Below are 24,154 nucleotides of genomic sequence, written 5' to 3'. Positions count from 1 at the left end.
AGTAAAGGCTTTCCTGCTGTTGTATGTCCACTCTCTGATTAACACTAGATCAGGTGATGAAACATGTTCATGCCCTTGGGGGGGGGGATTTCTTTTCTTCACTTTGTTAATCTGCCCATTTATAGTTTCACAAGTTTAATTAAAGTGTACTTGCAGCCGGGACGTTTCGATACCCAGAACATGCTCGTGATGCACACAGTCACTGCCAGATTAGTCTCGCATTGCCAGCTCTATCTCCACAGAGCTGTGGAGGAAGGTCTGGCTACACCACAGATACATTCTGGGATAGGGGGGGAAAAAAATCCCTGGGTTGTTTGCATTTCTTTAAACCAATCCGAACAGCGCTTAGCTCTGGACGCTCTTCAACATAGTCTTCGGGAAGGAACTTGTTCTGGTGGAACATTTGCACCCTGCAAAAGCAAAACGCCACATACAATATTAAATGAAGTTAACTGTTGACACAATACAGTAACGTGAGCTATTTAAATTAGCTGATACATGGTTTAACCTCATCAGCTCTTACCAGTGTATCTCCGTGTGTAATGTAATGTTGCGTTACGTGACCCATTCCTTCTGTAAAGCCGTGCCTGTGTTTGGATCGCTCCTCCGTGCAGCCCCCCCCCCCATTCAGTCCAAACTGCTGACATTTGTCTACAGTTTTAATTGTTATTAACACAGCTGTATATTGTTAAGTATGAGAGGGAGACCTGTACTGGTACCAGTGTTTCCGCTGGTAACTCTCTGGTATTGCGGCCGCCACGGCGAAAAACACATTAGAAGTTATTGAATGCAACTAACTTCAGTTTGTTGAGTAATAGCGTGTGAGACGGAGCCTGCTGGACCTGGGCGAGAGATGTGACCCCCCAGAATATCATAGTCCATAAAAATGCAGCGCAGTGACGATACAGACATTTCATAGCCTACACAAGACGCGTATAACGCCGCTGACCCGCCAAAGCACATTCGACCCGTGCTGGACCCATTCATAATGAGTCAGCCGTCACTCTGTGGGTAACATACACTTCAGTCCATCGCACTTCCCCTCTCTCCCTCTGTCTCCCTATGTCTTTCTGTCGGTCTGTTTTTTTGTTTGTTTTTTAAGATTTCGGCCTTTATTTTGATAGGACAGCTGAAGACATGAAAGGGGGGAGAGAGGGGGGGAATGACATGCAGCAAAGGGCCGCAGGTCGGAGTAGAACCCGGGCGTCATCTCTCTCTTTTAATCAGTCTTATTATTGTTGTTGAAAACAAGTGAAGGAGCTTTCTATAGAGCTTTCTATATATATATATATATATCTCCTAGGCTATTTATTTCAGATAACTTTCATGTGTTACAGCTGTATATTTTCAAACTGGTAAAGGAAACCCTGTCTTTGCATTGTATTTGAATCACAATCTGTTTTAATAAAAGAGCTTGTGAAAAGTGGCTTTGACTTCAAACTGAACATTTAGCCCACTTTGTAAAAAAATACAGAGCCGTATATTGTGTATCGGCAGCGTTTTCAGCTGTATTCAGCGTTAACGGCGACGCGAGGAAAAATGTGGGTGCACCTAAATTTTGTGTTGGTGCACCTAAATAAAAAAGTTAGGCGCACCAGTGCAACCGAGGCAAAAAGTTAGTCTGGAGCCCTGGGCCAGAGATACTGCTTTACGGCAAGCTCTGAGTCACTTCCTTTTTTCTCTTGAAGCATCGACAACACAGCTGACAGGTTAGACTCTCCCTGTTAATACAACACAGCTGACAGGTTAGACTCTCCCTGTTAATACAACACAGCTGACAGGTTAGCCTCTCCCTGTTAATAAAACACAGCTGACAGGTTAGACTCTCCCTGTTAATACAACACAGCTGACAGGTTAGACTCTCTCTGTTAATACAACACAGCTGACAGGTTAGACTCTCTCTGTTAATACAACACAGCTGACAGGTTAGACTCTCCCTGTTAATACAACACAGCTGACAGGTTAGACTCTCCCTGTTAATACACGTGCTAGAAAGAGGTTTGCTAATGGTTTAAAGACCACGCCGAAATATTCACTCTGACATTCTGGTTCTGCTTCGGATGCCGTCAAGCGGGATCTCTGGTCGTAGTCAGTCCTTCACTGACCAATCAGCATTCATTAGCAGAATGCTAGCGTGTTATGGGCAACAACGACTCAACCTGTAACAAATGGAAAGGACATAAGTACTCGTTCATTCAACTTTCGACCTATAATCCATGTTGAACTTGCAAACTACGATCAAGTCTGAAATTTCTCAACAACAATCAGGCGAAAGAGACAAATGTAGCCGTCTAGCTCCATAGACTCCCATTCATTTTGCACTACATTGGGTACAATGGGGCTTAATAGGGAGTGAACAGGCTCTCCGTAGACGGGCTCTGGCCACGTTCAGCCCCGACAAAACGTAGCAATGTTTTTCTTTCGTTTTTTAAACAGAAACGGGGGTGCGTTGAACATCCCATTGTACGCGCAAACGCTCTGCCTTTTTATTATCACGAGTTTACAGCCACGTCTCTGCTGATTGGGTATCGCCTGTGACACAACCAAATAAACGAGAGAGACGCCCGCCAAACGAGAGAAAACGCAACGCAAAGCCCGTTTCACACCGCTCCGAGAAAACATGTTGTTCAACCAGGAAACTGTAGCAAAACGGTGCACGCCGTTTGGAGATTGAACATGCCCCCCTTTTCATGTCAGGAATTCTAATGCGCGCCAGGTTTCAGCTCTTGGAAAAAGCCTTTTAAAATGGAGCGAAATTTCTGATGTGGTGATTGGCTCTGCTGTTCTTCAGAGGAGGGCCACGTGGAGGCGGGCCACTTTGACTCGGTGGTGTACCTGCGGCTGTGGAGCGGAGACCTGCAGGGGGCGCTGCAGCTCGCCACCGAGAGAGGAGAGCTGAACGACCACCTGCTCTCCCTAGCTCCTATGGGTAACGACTTGTCTTGTGTCGATGAACGCTGAATTATAGAAATATTATGCACATTTCTTGACTGCAGTTTACAGTTTTCCTAGTGGCACCAGTGGCGCCAAAAAATTCCTATTAATGTCCAAAGCCGATGAGGGACAGCGTCAGGAGGCTGACAGTACTCGTGTGTCTCCTCTTGCAGCCGGGTTCGAGGTGTGGAGCCGGACGGCGGAGGCGTTCGCCAGGCAGCTGTGTCTGCAGGAGCAGTACCTGAAGGCAGCGTCCCACCTGCTGTCCATCAACCGGCTGTACCCGGCTGTCGACCTGCTGCGCTCGCACAAGCTCTACAGGTTCACGCTCTTCATCTTCTGGGTTTTGAACAAAGTGAAAAGAGTAGGGCTGCAACCAGGGCTGCACGATATCAGGACAATATCTAATTGTGATTATTTTGACTGATATTGCGATATGATTCACGATATTGGAGGGAATTATTGTTTTTGTATAATTATTCTCATTTTCATAACATATTTACATCTGTACCAAACAAAGATGTTTTCTGTAGTCTTTAGGATAGGATCTGTAGGCCGGGACGTCGTCCCATTCAGAATGGTTTGACACATATTTTGCCATTAACAAATATTGCGCCCCTCCTGCAATTTGGATATTGCACTAGTCCATATTTCGATTAATTGTGCAGCCCTAGCTGCAACTAACGGTTATTTTCATAGTCAAGGAAAAGTTATTTGGTCTCCAAAATGTCAGAAAATGTAGATCGTTGTTTCCCAAAGCCCAAGATGACGTCCCCAAATGTCTTGTTCTGTCCACAACTCAAAGATATTCAGTTTACTGTCACAGAGGAGAGAAGAAATATTCACATTTAACAAGCTGGAATTGGAGACATTTGACTTTTTCATAACGAAATGACTTGAAATGATGAATCGACTGTCAAAATAGTTGGCGATAAATGAAATAGTCGTAGATAGACAACCATTCGATTCACCATTAAGCTCTAGAAATGAAAGTTATGATTTGCTCTTCTTTTAGTCATACCGTCGCAGTGTTACGGTATGTTGTTACTTTGCGTTATAAAATGAAAGTGCTTTTTCTATTTGAACTTTGTAGTGTTTCCCATCCAAATGGATGAGACAGTTCTCTTCATTTTTAAACGTGTGTTGCCAGGGAGGCCATAGCTCTGGTCAAAGCGCGGCTGCCCGTGGACGAGCCGGTCCTGAAGGAGCTGTACACCTGCTGGGCCGGCGTGCTGGAGAGGGACGGACATTTCTCTTCAGCTGCCAAATGGTGAGTAGGCAAGTAGGGCTGGGCATCGTTTGGATTTTAACAATTCTGATTCCAATTCCGATTCTTCCTTTTGATTCCGGTTCTTGGAGGCTGGAGTTGAAACGGGTCACATGCTTATTTTCACAAATAAGAGGAAAGTTTTATTTTGATTCAGTGGTGGGTTGCAGTTTTACAGCTTTTTCAACGTAAAACAAAGCCACACTAGAGCGCCGCTTACTGAGCTCCACGGCAACACAACAAGCGCCTGGTCGCTACGGAAACCAAAACTTGTGCGTGTTAAATTTGGAACCCATGATCAGATTTGAAACCAAATCCTCCAAACGATTCCACCGGTATCATCATTTTTGAAACGACTCCAAGTAGAGGTGTGAGTCTCCACTGATCTCCCGATTCCATTCCGATTATCGTGTCTTCGACTCGATGTCACGATGCGTCAAATACATTTTTCTATTAAAGCCATATAGGATATTTAATTCATAGCTTTTCAAACTTCAAAAACCAAACCTTCTGCAGTGCTCTAATACTAAATAAACTGGATACATAAAACTACAGCACTGACCCCACGGCACTTACTGAATGTGCAAAACATACCAGAATATGTCAACAGAAAGGTTGTCAGGCCTACGTTAAATTGTAAACAGAAATAATCGATTATGGCCCGGCCGATTATTTGATTAATTTCAACACCTCTAATAAGTAGGAATCGGTTCTCGATGCCCAATCCCATAGGCAAGGGCGGGGCTACTTTTATGTTTTAGTAAATGTTCTTTTATACAGCACCTTTTAGTGCTTTTTTGTTCATCACTTTGGTCAGCTTAAGCTGCGTTTAAGGGCTCTTTCACACCTGCCTCGTTAAGTACGGTTGAATCGCAGTAGAGTTGGTTTCCCCCCTTGGTGCGGTTCTTTTGGGCAGGTGAGAACGCGGCAGTCGCCCTCGGGGGCGTACCAAAAGCGGACCAAACTAGCGTACCGATACCTGCTTGATGAGGTGGTCTCGGTACGCTTTGAATCCAACTCTGGAGCGGTTCGTTTGCGGTGAGAACGTGATCTGACCCCAACCAACTTTTCTATGTGTACTCCGCGAGTCTGAGCTAAACGGCTCCTGTGGTCAGATCTGCTTTTCAATCTGCGATGCAGCAGCTCGCGGCGCTTCTCCCACAGAAACGGACTGTGGTCGCTCTAACGTCCATTGTTTTCCTGTTTGTCTTTCGTCCCGTCTCCCAGCTACCTGGCTGCTGGGGCCAGTTTCGACGCCGCCAAAGTCATCGCCAGGAAGAACGACGTCTCCTCGCTGAGGACGGCGGCCAGTCTGGCGAGGCTCTCGGGAGAGGCGTCTCTGGCTCAGTCGCTGGCGCTGCGCTGCGCCAAAGACCTGGCTGTGGCCCAGGACTGGACCGCCGCCCAGGACGTCCTGAGCTCACAGGACAGCCTGCTGGTCAGTGGACGAAACACATTGTTTTAAAGTGCTCATATTATGCTCATCTTCAGGTTCATAATTGTATTTAGAGGTTATATCAGAATAGGTTTACATGGTTTCATTTTCAAAAAAACACCATATTTTTGTTGTACTACACATTGCTGCTGCTCCTCTTTTCACCCTGTGTGTTGAGCTCTCTGTTTTAACTACAGAGTAAGACATCGCACTTCTGTTCCATCTTTGTTGGGAGTCGCACAATTGCAGTCAGAAGCAGAGTATGAGGGCGTGCCCTGACAGTACCTAGGTAAGGACTACTAGCCAGTCAGAAGCAGAGTATGAGGGCGTGCCCTGACAGTACCTAGGTAAGGACTACTAGCCAGTCAGAAGCAGAGTATGAGGGCGTGCCCTGACAGTACCTAGGTAAGGACTACTAGCCAGTCAGAAGCAGAGTATGAGGGCGTGCCCTGACAGTACCTAGGTAAGGACTACTAGCCAGTCAGAAGCAGAGTATGAGGGCGTGCCATGCTAGCAGCTAGGCGAGCATTATAACGTGTGTTACAAAGTGACCACGTTTGTCTCTGAAGTAAAGGCTGGACTACAACAGAGCTGTTTGGAGCAGTTTGTGAACAGTGTTTTCTGTTGGAGACGGTAAGTCCCTTTGGGGGGGACTTTGGGCTTTTTCACTTTGTAAACCTATAATTTATTTTTACGTTCCCTGTGCCCCGAATACTAGCGTTGTAAGCTAATCAGCGGTCCGCGCTAGCTTGTTTCAAGCTGCAAACACATTCGATTAGCATGAAAACATGTCCCAGAGAACAGCAGAGTGGGAACACATCTGTCATTAACCCCTAAGTTCGTTTTGCGCCGGAATTGTCCTTTTTAATGAAAACATTTTTCTGAAGACGAAGGGTGACACGTAACATAAATGTAACTGACTACATGTATCCACTCCTTCAGGAAGCATCCGACGCCCTGTGAGTGCTTTAGGTTTGACACTTCTTTCTGACTGAAGGTCTGACTCTGAATGTAAACTGTTTGGACCGTGTGCAGGTCCACCGGCTGCATCTTTGCGCCGCTGAGCTGCTGGCCGCGCTGCTGGCAGACCCTCAGCCCTGCGTCTCCAGTCACCCGTGGGCGTCACCGGGCCGGCGTCCCAGCAGCATCCAGGACCGCGTGAGGGACGTGTGGGAGGAGCACTTTGGGGTCTCCCAAACGTCGGCCGGACAGCGCAGCGCCGCGGCTCTCCGACAGGAGCTGAAGTCTGTGGAGAGCCCGACGCCCAGCGCCAACATTCCTCTGAGACAGGTGCACAGTCTGATCCCGTACAGCATGTTTTCACGTGTACGCCGGGTAAAAAGGCGCAAACAAAACGCGCCATTTTGATATTTACGAGAAGTGACTACGCAAGGCCATGTTCACACTTGGCGTCTTTTTTGACAAGAAAAAGTTGACTAGGGCGCTTTTGTAGTAAAAAAAAAGAAGCTGGCAGCGTTTTGGTTCCAAAAAGAGCATCTTTTGTTGCTATAACAGCTACTGCTACAGTAACCTGGAGCGCTATGTGGCGCGGTGTGAGATGAAACTAATCGGTGGAGCGAGCTAGAGAGAGAACAGAGCGAGGGAACGGTGCTACTAACGCTAAACAAACAAAACAAAGCGAGTTCCCCCGACGGTCATTCCCTAAACAGGAAGCTCCCAGTCATATAGAACTTGCTGTGCTCCGACTCCATTTTTTCTTGTTGTTATGGAAACGACCGGCTACCCTGCCTCTCATTGGTCGGCTGTCAAAAAAGCTCTTGACCTAGGGCGTTTCTTCAGAAAAATGTAACCGTTTACAACTTCAAAAAGACGCTGAGCTCCAGAAAAACAGTCAGCGTGGCGTTCAGGACTTTTCCTCAGCGCGGTTTACGCCACGCTAGGATTAGAATGTAAAAACAGACGCTGACAGCTTCAAAACAGACACCAAGTGTGAACAGAGCCTTAGTCAGATTCCTTTGTCTGACTCTGTCCTGTCCTCCTGACTACCTCGGTGCTGGTGTCTCACCCGTCCTCAGGTCCAGCTGTATTCGTCCCTCCATCTGACCCGCGCGGTGTTGAGCTGGTTGCTGGACGACGACGGCCAGCTGATCAAGGAGCTGTGGCAGGCGGCGGCCTGGCTCCGAGACGCCGGCCACTTCTGTGTCTCTGCAGAGGTGTGCAGGCTGCTGTTCCCCGACGGTACGTCTGTCGCCCCAATTAAACGATCCGATTTGAACTTGGTGTTACACAACATTTTCATCATTTCATTCTTCGAGACAGACGTTGGCTGTGAATGAAACTGTGTTTTAAAGCCATCAAGTTAGCAGTTAAAGAAACCGATAAATGCTATTTGGAACTGATACAGTATGCATTTACAGTAAAAATGGAAACACTAAAGTTGGTTTTAGTGCTTTAAGCAATTCATATTATTATAACTGAAACTTCCAACCTAATACGCAGTCAAAACGAATAAATGAAAACGAAAACAGCCACGTGTTAACCGTTTGTTTGCAGGTGTTGCAGACTGCTTACAGAGCTGTAGCGGAGCCAAAGTAGCACACTGTATAGTTAATCACCTGTATTGGTGATTCGTGAAATACAGCAGAGATACAGGTAATCTGCAAATTGCCGAAAAATCGGCCACGATAATGGGCCAGGCCGATGATTGGTCGACCCCTAGTTTGAGGGAGCTTGTGATGGAAATCTTTCACTATGTTCTGCCATTTTAAAGGTCAGTCAGTGTGAGAGGGGGAGTGGCCAGCGGCTAGAGCGGCAAATGCCAATGTGTGCTTCTTTTACAATATATATTTAACGATATATTCTGCATTTCTAATCCAAACAACGTCAAACTTACACTTACACCTGTCAAGTTTGAAATCAATCGGACTAACGGTTCGAGAGAGATGCGCGTAACACACAGACGCACAGACACAGACAGATTTTCCTGCAATTTATAGATGGATAACTTCGTTTTTGGACCCTATTTCCCCGTGTTTTTGTGTCTGTGTGACTGATGGGAACAACAGTCTTCGACATTGGTCCAGTATTGAGTGAGACCGCTGCAGTCGGCAGCGGAGAAACAAGCTACAATGTAGCGTAAATGGGCAATTGCGCACCAGTCTGGTGAGTTTGGCAATGGTGATTTCATGTTAAACTAAAAGGATCTTATGCTTTAACAAAAAGGTCTACCTCTGTAGGGATCCTTTCAGAATGTTGTCAATCACTTACAATAGTAATCTGAGCCTGTAAGCAGCAAAAACAGAACTTTTAGTGGATGCTAACTGACGGTGAACACTTGTCCTGTAGGGTTACATTGCAGCCCGGTTCACGGCTGCCGGTCACAGCGTTCTCGCTCAGTACTGGACCAATTTCAAAGATGTTTGTTCACATTAGTCACTTAGACACCAATGCATGGGGAAATAGGGTCCAGATTGAAAACAGTACTGTAATTACCCTTTAAACCTAAACAATGATTTGATCAATCAGTAGATTAGTCGATAATGGAAAGGATATGGAGCCATAATGTATTATCATTTGTGTTTCTGAGCTGTAACTAGAGCTGTCCCGTCACCATTTTATCATTTTCCACCAGGCGACATCAGCGTTTGTTCCAGGAAACGCCCCAAAACACTCGATCACACCGAAGGAGAAGCCAAAGCTGCCGCCGACAGTCTACAGGCGTTTGTCCATTACCACCGTCTGTACCAACACTGGTGGACCCACTCGGCCCAGATCCAGAGCCGAGTTCCCCTCTCGGCAGCCGATTCCAGCCAACGAGACGGCGTGAAGGACGGAGCGGTGAACGGAGGCGTGTCGGAGCCAGAGGGGAGTGTCTGCCCGGCGACCGGGAGCTTTGGTAAACTGGACTTTGATGCGTCCATGCTTCTGTCCGAGCATCACGCCGCCTGCCAGGCCACTCAGCGGTCGGTGCGGGAGATCCAGGAGCGGCTGGCGGCCATGGTGCTGCAGCACAGCAGAGCCCAGGGAGGGCAGCTCCACCCGGGGGAGAAAGAGGCAGACGGGCCCATCGTGCAGACCTCCACCGCCAGCGAGTCAATCGACAGCCAACGGTGAGGGCTCTCAGTTATTGATGACTGATTATGGATGACGGCGACTCATTGGGACGTTGTCTCATTCCCCGTATCCCCGAGAGTTGGAGAACTCCATACATACCCTTCTCCTCTCCGTGCACGTTGTAACTCTGTCTCCTGGAGGTAACCGGCTCCAACTAGCCTACTGCTCCCAATAAGTGACAAAATAACGCCAACATGTTCCTATTTCCATGTTGTGATTTGTATAGTCACAGCGTGTACAGATAACAAGGTCACATGAGACACAGCCATCTTCTAACCGTATACATACTGGGAACTATATTCTCTGATATTTACTGTACTTAAGTATCAAAAGTAATTTAATCATATTAAATGTACTTTTAAACTATTAGAAGGAAAACTTTGATTATGAACTTCATTCAGTGAAGCATGATATATTTAGGGGTTTTAAACATCAAGTCTGACATCAACAGATTCTCTTTCACTCCGACGGACGGAAACATTTCTCGCAAGTAACGAAGATGCTTAGGGGAAATGGATCGGAGTAAAAGTATACATTTTATTTAGGCTATGTAGTGGAGTAAAAGTTTCCAGAAGTATAAACAACAAAGTAAAGTACAGGTACGTGAAAATTCTAAGTACAGTCAAGGGCGTAACATTGGAGGGGTTGAGATCTTCACTTTTGAGCCAAATTGAACCGCTGAACGTCAAACACTTCCTTTTTCTGCATTCTGGTGAGTTTTTGGTGAACAATTTCTGGTGCAGATGTCTTCGGCTGAAAAGCCAGTTGGACCGATCGGTGTCCCCGGGTTGGTCAAAAAAGTGCCTCGGAACACACCGACGAGACGAGACGTGATACGTCTCCGTAACAGCAGGCGGCGCTAATCTGTGTTGTCGCCCAAAAATGAAAACCTGCAGCTATTTCTCTGACAAATTCAAAGCCGGACTGTCCTGGCGTCTCGTTCACATTACGATCTCATGTTGGACTAAAATAGTTCTCCGAAACGTGTTTCTGGAAACATGTTAAGAGAGAAACAGGCCGTGCAGTCGCTGAGTCGGTCTTCATTTCAGATCAACAAAGGTCAGTTTAAAAGATTTTGAGAGACTCTAGTCACGCTCATCCTGCTCCCCGTTTCCTGGTTAGCTCTCCACCAATCAGATGGCTCATTTGAGTCCGACTGCCGGCAGTGCCCGCCCCGCCGATTACACGTCAAATCGGCACACGGAACACACCAAACGGACTCGAGTCGCTGACCTCGCCAGACCGTCCAACGGCCGATTATCGGCTCTGTGTGTCCATAAAGGAAACTATAATATGGTTTTTGGGGTGGGTTGCACTGGCCAGTTTGACCCCCTCCCCCCACACCCCAATCATCCCCCCTGTAAATTACACCTATGAGTTCAGTAACGGAGCATTTGTACTTTGTTACGTTTCAACACTGCCTTTAAGCCTCTGTCTCTCCCCCCCCCCCCAGGCCGGAGGAGCTGGAGACTTTGCTGTCTCTGTCTACCAAGATGTCCCAACAACAGAAACTGCTGGCCGACCTGCCTGACACCGTCAAGGTACAGTACACCTCCCCAGTGGTTTCCCGAAGACAAATAATACACACACACACACACACACACTTACTTTACAAGGACAGACATTTCAATAAACTGAAGGATTAAAGTGTGAAGTGGTCAAGTGCTATCCTCCTCTTTTGTCTGTGTTCCCTCCCAGATGTTTCCTCATCCAGACGTCGTCGAATGCTGCCTGGTTCTGCTGCACCTCAGCAAGTCTTCCCCGGCCGTCTCCGAGTCGCTACGGCAACAGGCCAAAGATCTGCTCCGCGAACACGGGACCAGTCCCGCCGTCCTCAAAGCCTCCCGGCAATTCCTCACCTGACTCTCTCAGCAGCAGCACTGAAAGAAGCACTTCTACTGTACAGCTTTTTTTTGTTGAATTAAAAGACAACTTATTACAAAAAATGATGTTTAAACATCTTGATTCTGTTTTGAGTCTACATCCTGAAGGAAGCTCAAACTGATTTGTGTCAGGCCAGGACATTTTCGATAAATTGTTACGTCATTCATAGGGCAAGAATGCCACATTCTCTCTAGCTTCTCACTCAATATCCAAATTGCAAAGGGGGGGGGGGTGCAATATGTGTGTTAAAGGCAAAATATGTGTCTAACCATTCTTAATGAAGTATCGTGGGGCTGCAGAGACGTCCCGGGACTACAAATCCCATCCTACAGACTACAGAAAACATCCTTGTTTGGGACAGATCCTCGCAGAAATCACACCACGTGACTATAGTACATTTTTATTTGTTTCGATGAAAATGAGAATGTTGATCCAAAAAACTGATCATTCCCTCCAATGTCGTGAATATCGAGTTTTGAAAAGTTGGTCTGACAAACCCAAAAATTTGACTTTACACGACTTTGGAAAATCTGGACAGTTATGACATTTATGACATTTTGATGACAAAACGAATACCATCAATTTAACCTTAACCTTCCTTCTCGTCACCATGAAAAAAAAAAAAACACTTGTCCCTTCAACGGTTTTGTCACTTCTCAGTTTTTGACAGTTTTCTTCCAGTGTTTTTGAAGTTGTTTTTATCGCTTTTCAAAAAAGCTTATACTTTTCCCAACGCCCCAAATTTGACCCGAGGACAACATGAGGGTAGCCTGACGTGGTCGTACTCAGATTCTAGTCAGAATACGAGTCTGATGCTGCTCCACTGGGCTGTGATTATGGGGCGCGTTTCAACCCAACCAGGAAAGAAAATGCCTCTGCACTCAATTGGACAGACCTACAACCAATCAGAGCGCCCCATCTACTTCGATATCTTCTATAACAGACGCGATGGCGGAATCTACACATCTCAGTTCTCCAGCGGCAGCCATCTTTGTTGTAAATTAATTATGACGTGGTCGATTGCGTCACTGTTGATCATCTGTCCATCATCGTATAAAGCCCGCCCTGGCAATTTGATTGGTCCGAACGGCTCTGGTTGGAGCATAGTTGCTCCTCAACGGATAAAGTCCAGACCAGACTTCCCGACCTCAAACGTTGTGGGCGGGGCTAAGGTCGGCTGGCATCCAGGCTAACACGAGAGTTAAGCGGGCCAAAACTGCCCAACTTTTCAAATCTGTTTGGGATTTAAATTGAAATGTTCTAAAACTGAAGAAAAAGCTGAAAATACAAAGAACTTTTGCTTGATGAATAATATGTTTCATTACTATTTTTTTTTACACCTAAAGTCTCCATGCTATCTCCACCTTGGATGTTTCAGTGAGTGCTGTTGGTCATGTTGCTCTGTGTGCCGTAGCAAAGCTCGTTGTACACCAACCAATCAGTGCGCAGCTCATTTAAATATTCATGAGCACACCATATAAGGCAGAAAAGCTCTCAGCTTCAATCCAGGCCCATTTAACAGGGTAGCATGAGGGCCAAAAGAACAGCAAAAGGGACATTTTTAGCCCAACAAATGTTACATACCCTATTAGACCTTAAGGAACAGTGTGAAATACCCTATATAACCATTCTATCACCCTTTAATAGATTGTAGAGAACTTTCCAGGTGAATATTTTTTTCAGACAAGAGTTTCTATCTAAAATAAACCCTTTCAAACTTTAGACGTTAAAACGAGCTGTGTGTCAGTGTATGGCTGGGAGGAGGAGGAAAAAAAAAAAAATGAAATACTTTAACGTTTACATTCAAAATACAAAACAATTTAATATACAACTGTTCAAAACAATGAAGAATGTAAAAACAGTACCCACAACATGTGTAAACCTGGTGGACAGCTGGGTCTGGTGGCTGAATGTACAGAAACGACAGTAGTTTGCCCCAAAAAACACATGCATAAACCAAGCACAGTTAAACAACTTGATGCACACTGTTAAAAGGTTCTGAAAGTGGAAAAGAGCTAAAACATTTTTATTTTCATCAAAATTATACATTTTAAATTTACAGGCCCTTCCAACATTAACTTAAAAATTGAAATCCCTGCAACAAGAGACGAGTCCCGCTGATGAGGAGGACAGTCGGAACTGAAGAATCGGACTGTTTAGTTTTTTGGCAACGTTTGGTCTGAGATCACAGTATGATACAGGCGCTGGTCCCATGCTGTTAAAGAAGGGGGTCACTAGAATGTGGCGTTAAAAAAAGTGTTCTGAATATATGAACATATACTCAGTAAAAGCGACTAAAAAGAAACGACTGAGCCAGTGAAAGGATCCAATGTCACTGCGAGTCCGTTTTACAGTCACTCGGGGAGGAAAAAATTTGAAAGAAATCTATTTCGTTTTGTCTCGTGTCGTGTCTCGTTCCGAGTGTTGCGGGAGATCACAGGGTAGGGTGGGGGGGGGGGGATCTGCTGGTTGGGTGTTTTTAAAAACAAGTGCGTGTTCCACTTGGAGAACGGGAGCGCTCAGTCAGTGCTTGTTGTTCGTCTCCTCCTGGCCCGAGCTGGAGATGCCGTTCTGGGGTTGGGTGGAGCCCGAGCCCAGGCCGTACAACCTCCCACAATACTTTGCGTCGTCAATGTTGTCTTCGAAGAAAAGCTGAACAAAACAGATTTGGGGTTAGATCGAACCAGCTTTATTACTACCTAAAACACACCTTCCATCCGTACATGCTGTGCTTTACAAGTCACACAAAATGACTTCCTTGATGGGATACGTTTTCTTTAGTGGGACATTTAAAGCCTCTGAACACCCACTCAGTAATTCTGGCTGATTAGACCTCTGCTCAGGTTGAAGGTGGGCCGCAGCTTCGACGGGAACTTGTAACGTCAAGAAACCGTGTCCTCTGGTTGTGAGGGCAGTCAAGAGTTTTCGGTTGCACTTTACTTGAAGGTATCTACATAAGAGTGACATGACACTGTCATGAACATTATAAACAAGTCATAAACGTTTTAGGGTTGGGCTACGTCCCCTAAATTGCCAGTTGACGATGTTTACAGTAAAACATCGTGATGGAGGATGATATCAGACTTGCACCGTGTGCAGCACAGTGCAAAGCCCGACGCAAATGTCAATTTCCGTTGCGTGGCATCACGATGGTGGCGCTCCATCGGGATGTTGGCCGTCCATCGGCACAACCCTAAAACGTTTGACATAACGCTTTTTAGTGAGGCTCACTCGGTTTTTGTCATGACTGGTTCTGGTTCATGTGTCATGTCACTCTTATGAAGATACCTTCAAGTAAAGTGTTACCACATTTTCTAGTAATAAGTTCAAAGAAAAGATCGTCACAAATGTGCAGATCAACTACAAAAAAACAACCTGTGCGGCTGTACCTCTTTCATCCTGAAGAAAGCCATGCCGGTGAGTAGCGAGTCGGATCCAGCCTGGTGCTGCCGCCCGATCCTCTTCAGCTCCAGCTGGTCTGCTACTTCCTGTAGCCCTCCCTGCACAAACACACACACACACACAAGTCAGACGTCTCCACGTTTGTTTTGACGGAGCTTGACAGAGTTCGTCTCCTGCGTTAAAGTGGAGGATTAAAGAACCTGAGCCCCCCCACCCCCCAATATCTGAACCCAGTCCAGAATACCTTTAGGTTCTTGCAGCTCTTCATCAAGTATTTGACGTCGTAGATCGCGGGGAAGAAGAGGTTGAGGATCTGGAAGAAGTCGTGTTCCTCCTCAGGGAGCCGTGCGTCCGTCAGGAGCTTCACCAGGTAGCCAAAGTCGTAGCCGCTGAGAAACACAAGACAGGGATTTGGGTCAGAGTCAAGTCTCGCGTTGCCAGACCTTCCTGCACGGCGCTGCAGAGGAGGGTCTGGCCACGCCACACCACACAACAATCCGGGATAGGAGGAAAACGCGCTCTGGTTTATTGGCATTTCTTTAAACCAATCACAGTCGTCTCGGGCGGCGCTAAGCTCCGGTCGCAGCGGCGGTGGCTCTGCTAAATAGTCTCGGGAAGGAACCTGTTCTGGTGGAACATTTGCACCCCGCAAAAGAAAACGCCACATCCAATATTAAATTAACTGTTGACACAATACAGTAACGTGAGCCGTTAGCTGATACATGGTTTAACCTCATCAGCTCTCACCAGTGTATCTCCGTGTGTACTTCGTCCACAGCTATCCCACCAAACGGCCCCAAAACGTCCCAGTCAGAGAGGAGATGCCCTAAACATATTCTAACAATCATTCCCCGACCGAACCAAGCAGACCTGCCTTGTTGCACGATCCAAACTTTCCTTACAACTTGCCATTTTCAGCGTGTAGCGTCGCTCAGAGGTTCCGGTTAATGTTGCTCGGTCCGACCGCAGTTTAAAGTTCATTCGAAAGGCGGCGTTACGTGAGGGACATCCAGCGGCACCGAAACTATGACCAGGTCGGGGTGGACTGGATAAGCGGCCACCATGGCTCGACGTTGAAGCCAGTGTTTGGGTACAAGAGTTAAAGAAGACGACTCCACCCAACTGGGACCAACAAAGCAACTCTGAATCCGAAAACAAAAACAAACTGACCTGTGGAAGGAGAGCCACTTGACGTTTTCACACAGCACCAGACCAGACGTCATGAGGAGCTCGGCGAAGTAGAGCGTTTCGATCCCCTCCTCTTCGTGTTTTTTAAACTGGAGGCCCGAGTTCTGGAGCAGGTCTATGGAGTCCTGGGAGTACATGTCTTCTCTGTGAGGATTATAAAAGGGGGGACAGAGACATTCAGGGAGTGCCATCATCAAGCTCAACCATCGATTAGACTCTAATCGGGGTGTCAAACACACGGCACACGGCCCACCAAAGGGTCCAATCGGGCCCACTGGATGACTTTGCAAAGTGTGAAAATTGCAGAGACATAATTAATTCCAAATATACCACTTTGATCTCAGAGAATATCAGAGTTCTTCTTCCGCAAATTTACAACTTTAACGTTAGAAATTCAGAGTTTTTTCTCTGAACATCACCCCCTCTCTCCCGGGTCCGTAACATTATTTTTTCCTATAACAGCCTAAAGGCTGTTTTATGCTTCTGCGTCAACTCCCCGCCGTTGCTCCTACGCCGTCGTGACCCTTTCGGAGTTCTGCATCGCGGTGCATCTCACCGTCCATAACGCTAGGGGGGTGTCGCCTGTGCCGGTGTCGCTCACCACCGAAACGGTACACAGAATGGCAAACCCCGTAGACTGTCGTGCTAAAATACGAATCTTATTTGTTTGGCCTTTTCTTGCTTAGATTTTGTAAAAAAAAAAAAGGTAGGTAACCTAGTTACTGTAACCAGAAAATAAGTGACTGAGGTTATTTGCGAGGTGTCTGCCAGCCAGTTTGTTATGTTAGCAGGCAGACTTTAGCACAGCTGCCCACAAAGTACTGCTTGCTGGCGAAGTGCTAATTTCAAAACGTTACTGACATATAGACACTTTACAAACGGATAACCCCGTCATTGGAACCAAAACATGTCTGAGTTTATGTGCAAAGCTGATGTCAGTGAACTAGCATGTTGCTACACCCCGCAGCAGGCTGCCTGAAACACCGACTATCAACACACAGGACCAGTTGACCAATCACAGCCCTTGTGGTCTGCGTCGCCTCGACGCAAAGTTAGACATTTTTGGAGGTGCACGTCGAGCTACGGCGGAGGGCTGGGGGAGTCGGGTCTGCGGGGGTACGCCGTCGACTCGACGCAGAAGCATAAATCAGCCTTTAGAACGCTGTCGCAGCAGAAGCAACCTGCGTTTGCCAACGTCAAGCTGACGAGAAACTCTGTGGCAGATAAAGTTTCTGATCCTTCTGGAGGGGTTCACTGGTCCGGCCCACTTGAGATCAAATTAGGGGAAATGTGGCCCATGAACTAAAAAAGGAGCTGGACCCCCCGCTCTAACCATTAGAAAGGTGCATGGAGACGGTGAGCCTACGTGAGGTTGAACTTGAAGTTGAACTGCCACGTGGTGGTGCCGGGGGGGTAGTCTCCGTCCTCGTTCATGAACGAGAGGCCGAGCTGGATGATCTTCAGGAGGTCGACGTTACACCTCAGCAGCTGGTACTGGTAGTCTACTGTGCTCCGAAACTCGCCGATCGGCCGGACAACCACTCCGGGGAATTCTGTGTCCTGATGAAAAATGAGAGAGACATTAACAGAAAACGTTCCCCCTTCAACGTTCCCGCACGGTCATTTCTCAGCAGCGTGTAAAGATCCACCAGAGTGGAACAGGGATCAACCAATTACCGGCGCTGGCCAATTATCTGGGCCGAAATTTGGCAATTCGCATATTATCTGTATCCGTGTTTTATTTGACCAATAAGCGATACAGTTAGTTATTATAGACTGCGCTACAGCTCTGTAAGCAGTCTGCAACGCCTGATATCAACTGGTAGCATGTTCAGACTTCAGGCGGCCGTTTGTGTTTTTTGAACACTTGCTTAAAACTCGACTCTCGCCAAAATGCGACCTAGGGTCTTTTTGTGAATGTACCCGAGTCAAACTTTCGTTTAAAAGCATATTTAGGACGGAATCGCCACTTTTAAGATGGACAGTATTGTTGTTTTTGGGTCAAATGGCCTTTTGAGTGGGAGTGCTAGCGGCACTTTGATGCTAGCCTCAAAATAGCTATTTTTAAACCACTAAGAAGGCTCGACACAACGTGAGACTTTGCTCCAAGTATCACCAGGGGCTCTACACCTTAACCAAAGCATTGACAACATTGGTTGTGTACCCAGAGTTTACTAAAAAGAAAGGTTTTGAGCAACTCACCGTAGCTCTTGTTGTTTCCGGCCGCTACCACCTCGGCGGTCAAAACGAGTCGATATCCGAATGAACGGACTCCATACGACGTGTCCAACGACAAAACAAGAAATAATCTGTGCATTTATATGGAACTAAGCTTTAGGAGCTCTCCATCTTTACTCTCCTCCCTGTTACGTTGCATTCGGAAATCGATTGTTTTTGACTGATAAAATGGCTGCGGCCGGAAACAACAAGAGCTACGGTGGGTTGTTGAAAACCTTTTTTAGTAAACTCTGGGTACACAAACAATGTTGTCAATGCTTTGGTTAAGGTGTAGAGCCCCTGGTGATACTGGTGTCGAGCCTTCTTAGTGGTTTAAAAATAGCTATTTTGAGGCTAGCATAAAAGTGCCGCTAGCTCTCCCACTCAAAAGGCCATTTGACCGAAAAACAAAGATATGGTAAATCTTAAAAGTGACGCTTCCGTTCTAAATATGCTTTTAAACCAAAGTTTGACTCGGGTACATTCACTAAAAGACCCTAGGTTGCATTTTAGCGAGAGTTACGCTTTAAAGCATTTAAACTAACTTTTGTGTTGGAGTTTGTAACATTCCAAAATGTTTTCAGCAAATTGATTTCAAATCATTTTCATCCAGTTTGCAGAGATTAGGTCCTCTTGCAATCAAGACAGACATCAAAAAGCAAAACTACAATCCTTCAAATGTAGGCGTTTCTGCTCCAAAATGTATTTTAATATTATAATTTCCCTTTAAAATAAACACTGATGATTTTGTGGTTATAAAAGATAACAATATAAACATTAAGTCTGACCAGCAGGGGTGATTTTCAAATGTGTTAGGAGTTCATCCTAGTCTGGCTATCACCAGACCAAGATCAATCTTTTAAGATTGAACATTAGTCTGGGGAGTCTGCTCTGGATTCTCTACCGCACGAGAGGCGTGATCAACGGGCATAGTTCAAATGACTCTGGACGCGATTGGACAGTCCTTCAACCAATCAGACCAACGGGTGACGTACTTAGGCTTTTACCAAAGCCGGTCGGTAGTAAGGAAAACGCGATCCTTCTTTTGTAGGAATTGTTCCAGGGCAAGTTTCTGTTCCGTTTTCAGAGAAAAGTTGCCTTTAAAGTCTTTTAAAGCAGCAGCGACAGCGGCATCAACGGGATGCTGAGCTTCGGTGGCTGGCTTGTTGAATGTAAACAAGAAGCTGCTTGGTCGCTTCTCCATCGTCATCGTGTGTCAATAGCGCGCCAGGTGGATAAGCCAGTTTGTGATTGGTCCCCACAGATTGGTAACTGAAGCAGGATAGAATAATGTACAGGTTTCCAGCCTGAGCTGCAGGGAGAAATCAAATCTCCAGCAGATCGGGCTGGGTTTACCCCACTACTAGGGCTGCACAATTAATCCAATATTAACCACGATCACGATTTTGGTTTCCCACGATCAAATTCACGTGCTCGAGCGATATTTAAAATGCTTCATTCCGTTCATAGAACGCTCTGTATCAAAGTTTTTTTTCCCCCCAAAGCTCCGTAAACCTCTCTCTGATCACGTGCCTCCATGTGCCAATCAGAGCGGTTCCCTGCACCGCGCAGCTTAGTTTAGATGTAGACTGTCACAGAGGACAGAGTAACGTGAGGAAAACTCCACAACAGATAGCAGTCGGTCATAAGTCGCCACGAGGTTTACCAGTTACCAGTAAACGCGACATTTAGTCCCGTCTGTGTTGTTTCTCAGACAACAGCAGTGACCAGTGCTAGTTTGAGTCTTTTAGCTCGTAGCTTTAGCGGCAGACTGTTGTAGGTCCCGCTGTTGAATCCTCTACAGTGAAATACAGTCACACTACACCGTTTAGCTGTCAGCATTTTAGCCGCGTTTACTACTGTAGCTAATGGTAGACTAATGTTAGCTGCTGTGTAACGTGTTATTAGTGTTTATTAGTACTAGCATGACATGCAGCGATGTTTCTGTTGCCTCTAACGTCTTTTTTGTAGCATCAGAGCGCAACGCAGACATTTAAATGGCACTGTAATCCACGTTGCTATTTCGTCCGGTAGATACCGTTAACGTGAACAGAAAAATGCGTTGCCTGTATCTTTTCACGGCAAACGCGCATGTTTGGAAAGCGGTCGTACAACAGCTGAAATGGCTCCTTCATAGTATCCTTCAACAAAGGAGGAATGTAGCACAATATGGATGTGAAAACAGTGTGAATTAGCCTATGTGACAATAACATTTGTTTTGGTTAAAATCCACAAATAATCGTGATCAATATATTGATCGTGACTATCATTTTGGCCATAATCGTGCAGCCCTACCCACTACCACAATATATATCAAAACGTTAAGGCTTCAGAAAACATCTAAAAAGGCCTCAAGATTTCTAATGCCATGTATTTGAGTCAGAACATCAGCAACTCTCTCATCTCAAACCTGTCCATCTCTTACCATGGCGATGAAGTTGTAGCTTTGAATAATCTGCCGGATCTTCCTCATTTCCTCCTCCACATTGCTCGCCCAGACTTCACAGATTATTTGGCTGGAATCTGTAAGTGCAGCTGGCATGTTGGCAGGTCAGGAAGAGAGCTAAAAACCCCGACAATCCTGCAGCGCTGGTGAAGGGGGCGGAGGGGAGGCAGGGTGAAGAAGGAAGAACAACTCTGGGAGAGGATGGAAGGAAGAGAAGAGTTGGTGGATTCAATCTCACTGCAACGTGATGCATGATGAAGATTAGCGTTAGTACAACTTAACGGTAGGGTACCGAAACCCGGTTCCACTATGGAACCGGTTCCTACGCAACCGGTAGGAATCGGACCGGATTAGAACGCAAATTTCGGTTCCACTTCATGTGTCGACTGAAATATTTTCTCGCCGTCGCTCCGAAACGGACGTAAAAATATCACACTCTCTCTGTAGTCTACCGTTAGCTGCTAAAATGATTACCTGCAATACTGGTAGGTGACTTAGGTTTACTTATTATATATTTAAGTACTCTAAAACTTAATATATTGTTACATTTAAATAATTTAATTAAAAAAAACAAAAAAGCTCCATAAAAGAGCCTCTCTCTGATGTCATTTTTCAGTTTTTCAAAACGGTACCCAAACCTACCTAACGGTGTGCAATATCATATCGTTCACGATTAACACCGGTACAATTTTAATATAATGTGTAAAAACTCAACTTGTGATAATGGCAATATTCCGACTTGTTTAAAAGTTGGCAAATGTTTAGATGTGCACTTAGTTACTATTACTTACTATTTATATTTAAACAGAATCTGAATCTCACTCTGAGTTACTGTTTACAAACTAAAGAACTGACGGATTATTGTTGTTTTTTTTTACTTAATATTTGAAGGCACATTTTTAACATTTATGCCGACATGTAAAACTTGTATGTTCTTAAAATTATTAGCAAAATATTGATCTGTTTTTTTGTCATATCATTGTCAGATATGCCCTGAAATATTGTGATATTATTTTAGAAAGGTTCACAAATTCACAGAGCACACGTTAACACACACAAACGTTGAATAAAAGTCACAAAATAAACAACGCAAATATATAGAAAATAGTTTAATTGTTTTATAGTTTTAATAGTTTTTTTCTTCTACACTCCACTTTAATAGCTACACCACCTATCTGAGCTAGTTTAACTTTACGGTCTATATTTCTATTTTTGTATTTATAAAAACCGTTTTTTGGTCTTATTTTCAACAATTTTACTCTTGTGAAGCACTTTGTGTTCTGTAAAACGTGCTATATTAAATCAAGTTATTATTATAATAAATACTAATGCACCCTGATACTTTCATTGCAATACAACCAACTTCTTAAGACATGCATGAGTTATATTTAGTTTATGTTGAAACTGATGTGTTGATTCAACTTTATAGTCATCGTGGAGGCTGGAGTATCGAGATATACTGACGTGTTTTTTTAATATTTGTCCTCCACGCTAATTGATTTACGGTGCTTTTTCCTTTTTCATAAACTGCAACGAGTCCTTGAGGATTGGTCAAGATTATTTCCTTTTGAAATGATCTGCGTTTACCATGACAACAAATTAACCTTATAGCTACAAGTTAGAGTTGTGTATGTTATCGGGCTAACTAACGTTAATCCAACAGATATCCGACAGAAGGACACCATATATGATAAGTATTTTTCTTAACTGTAAGTATTTGTGTTTAGCAACTCTGTGGGCTGTATTAACCGCACAGTTTGAAATACTACAGATATTAACTTAACGACGTTGCAGCGAGGGACTGAAGCGCTAGCTGAGTGCTTAGCATTAACGGCTAACGTTTACAAAGCTAATCCTCGCGTTATCGGGAAAGCTAACAACACCGGAGCAAAGTATAAATGAAAAGGTTCTTTCTTTATCGCTTCTCAGTGTGTCACAGCGGCTACGCACACAGTGTACTTGGCAGCGTGTGACTGTGGAAAGTATAAAAGTATTTAAAAAAAAATAGGTTTACCTCAGAATTTCCTCGACGTAACCTGCCAAGCTAGCTGCTAGCGCATCTGTTCGTTGTCGCCTTCTCCTGCTTCTTCTTTGTGTATATTGGCGGGTCGCAATCAGATGGTAAATGTGCACAACGCCGCCTACTGTGTTAGATGTGTAACGACCGGCAAATTATATTGTTTTTAAATCAGTTTATTGATGGGAATTACACAGGAAATACATAGAATAAAACGTATATCAGTAGGAAAATAATAATTTCCATTTGTTCTAACCTTTTTCTTTAAACATCCATCTTAAACATCATTCATTAAAATACCTTGAACTAGCATTACAACACTACAAGTAAAAGACTAAGAGTAAAGTAAAATATAAAATAAAATGTATTTTTTTTTAAATAAATACAGCACAACAAGTAACAAGTAGGCATTATTTTCTGTTTTAAAGAAAATTTAAATAATATATGTTTAAAAGAATAAATATAAAATAGATTTTTAAAAAGTAATTGAAAAAAATGAATACATGAACAATAGAAATTGTAATGAAAGAATTTGCAATAAAAATAATAAATGAAAATAAATAAATGAAAGAAAGATATTAATAAAAACAAATAGTATGAAAGAAAGACTATATATGAATATATGTACTCCGTGAGAGAATAAAATAACACAAATAAAACTAGAATATGCATTTCCTGCAGAAAATGCTTGTCAATGCTGAAAAGCTAAATTACTGGAGCTAAACTGGATTGCTTAAAAAATGTTCAAGTTTAGTATGTCGAAAAAAGTCATTGTATGGTATATCTAAAAAAAAAGTCATAATATATTATGTCGAAAAAAAGTCATGGTATAGCATGTTGAAAACAGTGACAAAAAAAGTCGTTGCTGCCGCTCCATCTCTGCTGCCTGCCTCCATGTTATGTCTTGTACGTGTTTTCAATGTGGCCTCCGTGCCTATTCTCCTCTCTCTTGTCTCCTCTGTATTGTCTTTACTGCATGGACTGCTTTAATGCCTTTGCCATCATCTGTGCTTGCTTGTTTGTGTGCCACTTGTTTGTATGTCTTAATCCTTTTTGCATAGGCCTGCTGTCATTATAGATGTAACGTCATTTATTTTAATTTCTTAACCATTGTACAGTGGTGTGAAAAAGTGTTTGCCCCCCTTCCTCATTTCCTGTTCCTTTGCATGTTTGTCACACTTAAGTGTTTCGGAACATCAAACCAATTTAAACAAAAGTCAAGGACAACACAAGTAAACACAAAATGCAATTTGTAAATGAAGGTGTTTATTATTAAAGGAGAAAAAAAAT

The 24,154-nt window shown here is 44.6% G+C and overlaps 2 protein-coding genes across 2 annotated transcripts in view; one reads left to right on the top strand and one right to left on the bottom strand.

Moving 5' to 3' along the window:
* Positions 1 to 12,871, top strand: part of gemin5 (gem (nuclear organelle) associated protein 5) — a 35,628-nt gene extending 22,757 nt beyond the window's left edge. The window contains exons 20-28 of the mRNA XM_078265525.1: positions 2,792 to 2,929; positions 3,108 to 3,255; positions 4,085 to 4,204; positions 5,429 to 5,639; positions 6,672 to 6,926; positions 7,673 to 7,835; positions 9,229 to 9,706; positions 11,164 to 11,251; positions 11,409 to 12,871. Coding sequence (XP_078121651.1) covers positions 2,792 to 2,929; positions 3,108 to 3,255; positions 4,085 to 4,204; positions 5,429 to 5,639; positions 6,672 to 6,926; positions 7,673 to 7,835; positions 9,229 to 9,706; positions 11,164 to 11,251; positions 11,409 to 11,573 — 1,766 coding nt within the window. The 3' untranslated portion in view covers positions 11,574 to 12,871. The remainder of the gene's footprint in view (positions 1 to 2,791; positions 2,930 to 3,107; positions 3,256 to 4,084; positions 4,205 to 5,428; positions 5,640 to 6,671; positions 6,927 to 7,672; positions 7,836 to 9,228; positions 9,707 to 11,163; positions 11,252 to 11,408) is intronic.
* Positions 12,872 to 13,604: 733 nt separating this feature from the next.
* On the bottom strand, positions 13,605 to 22,949 carry cnot8 (CCR4-NOT transcription complex, subunit 8). The gene is made up of 7 exons (XM_078265527.1): positions 22,862 to 22,949; positions 20,827 to 21,038; positions 17,551 to 17,744; positions 16,167 to 16,328; positions 15,241 to 15,385; positions 14,984 to 15,094; positions 13,605 to 14,246 (listed from the first exon to the last, which is right to left on the bottom strand). Exons 2-7 carry the CDS (start codon positions 20,941 to 20,943, stop codon positions 14,118 to 14,120), a joined length of 858 nt encoding a protein of 285 aa, XP_078121653.1. The 5' UTR covers positions 20,944 to 21,038; positions 22,862 to 22,949; the 3' UTR covers positions 13,605 to 14,117.
* Positions 22,950 to 24,154: the final 1,205 nt, after the last annotated feature.

This window comes from Sander vitreus, chromosome 13 (assembly GCF_031162955.1).
Source record: "Sander vitreus isolate 19-12246 chromosome 13, sanVit1, whole genome shotgun sequence".
Lineage (NCBI taxonomy): Eukaryota > Metazoa > Chordata > Actinopteri > Perciformes > Percidae > Sander > Sander vitreus.
This window is presented reverse-complemented; position numbering and strand designations above follow the sequence as displayed.

Bases quoted from the DNA above. Each gene is read 5' to 3' on its own strand.
- cnot8 (XM_078265527.1), bottom strand. From the start codon at position 20,943: ATGCCAGCTGCACTTACAGATTCCAGCCAAATAATCTGTGAAGTCTGG. The intron at 15,095-15,240 runs GTATTCTGGACT...GTGTTTGTGCAG, and splicing joins AGAGCTGCAAGAACCTAAAG to GGAGGGCTACAGGAAGTAGC. The intron at 14,247-14,983 runs GTACAGCCGCAC...TGTTTTGTTCAG, and splicing joins CTTTCTTCAGGATGAAAGAG to CTTTTCTTCGAAGACAACAT.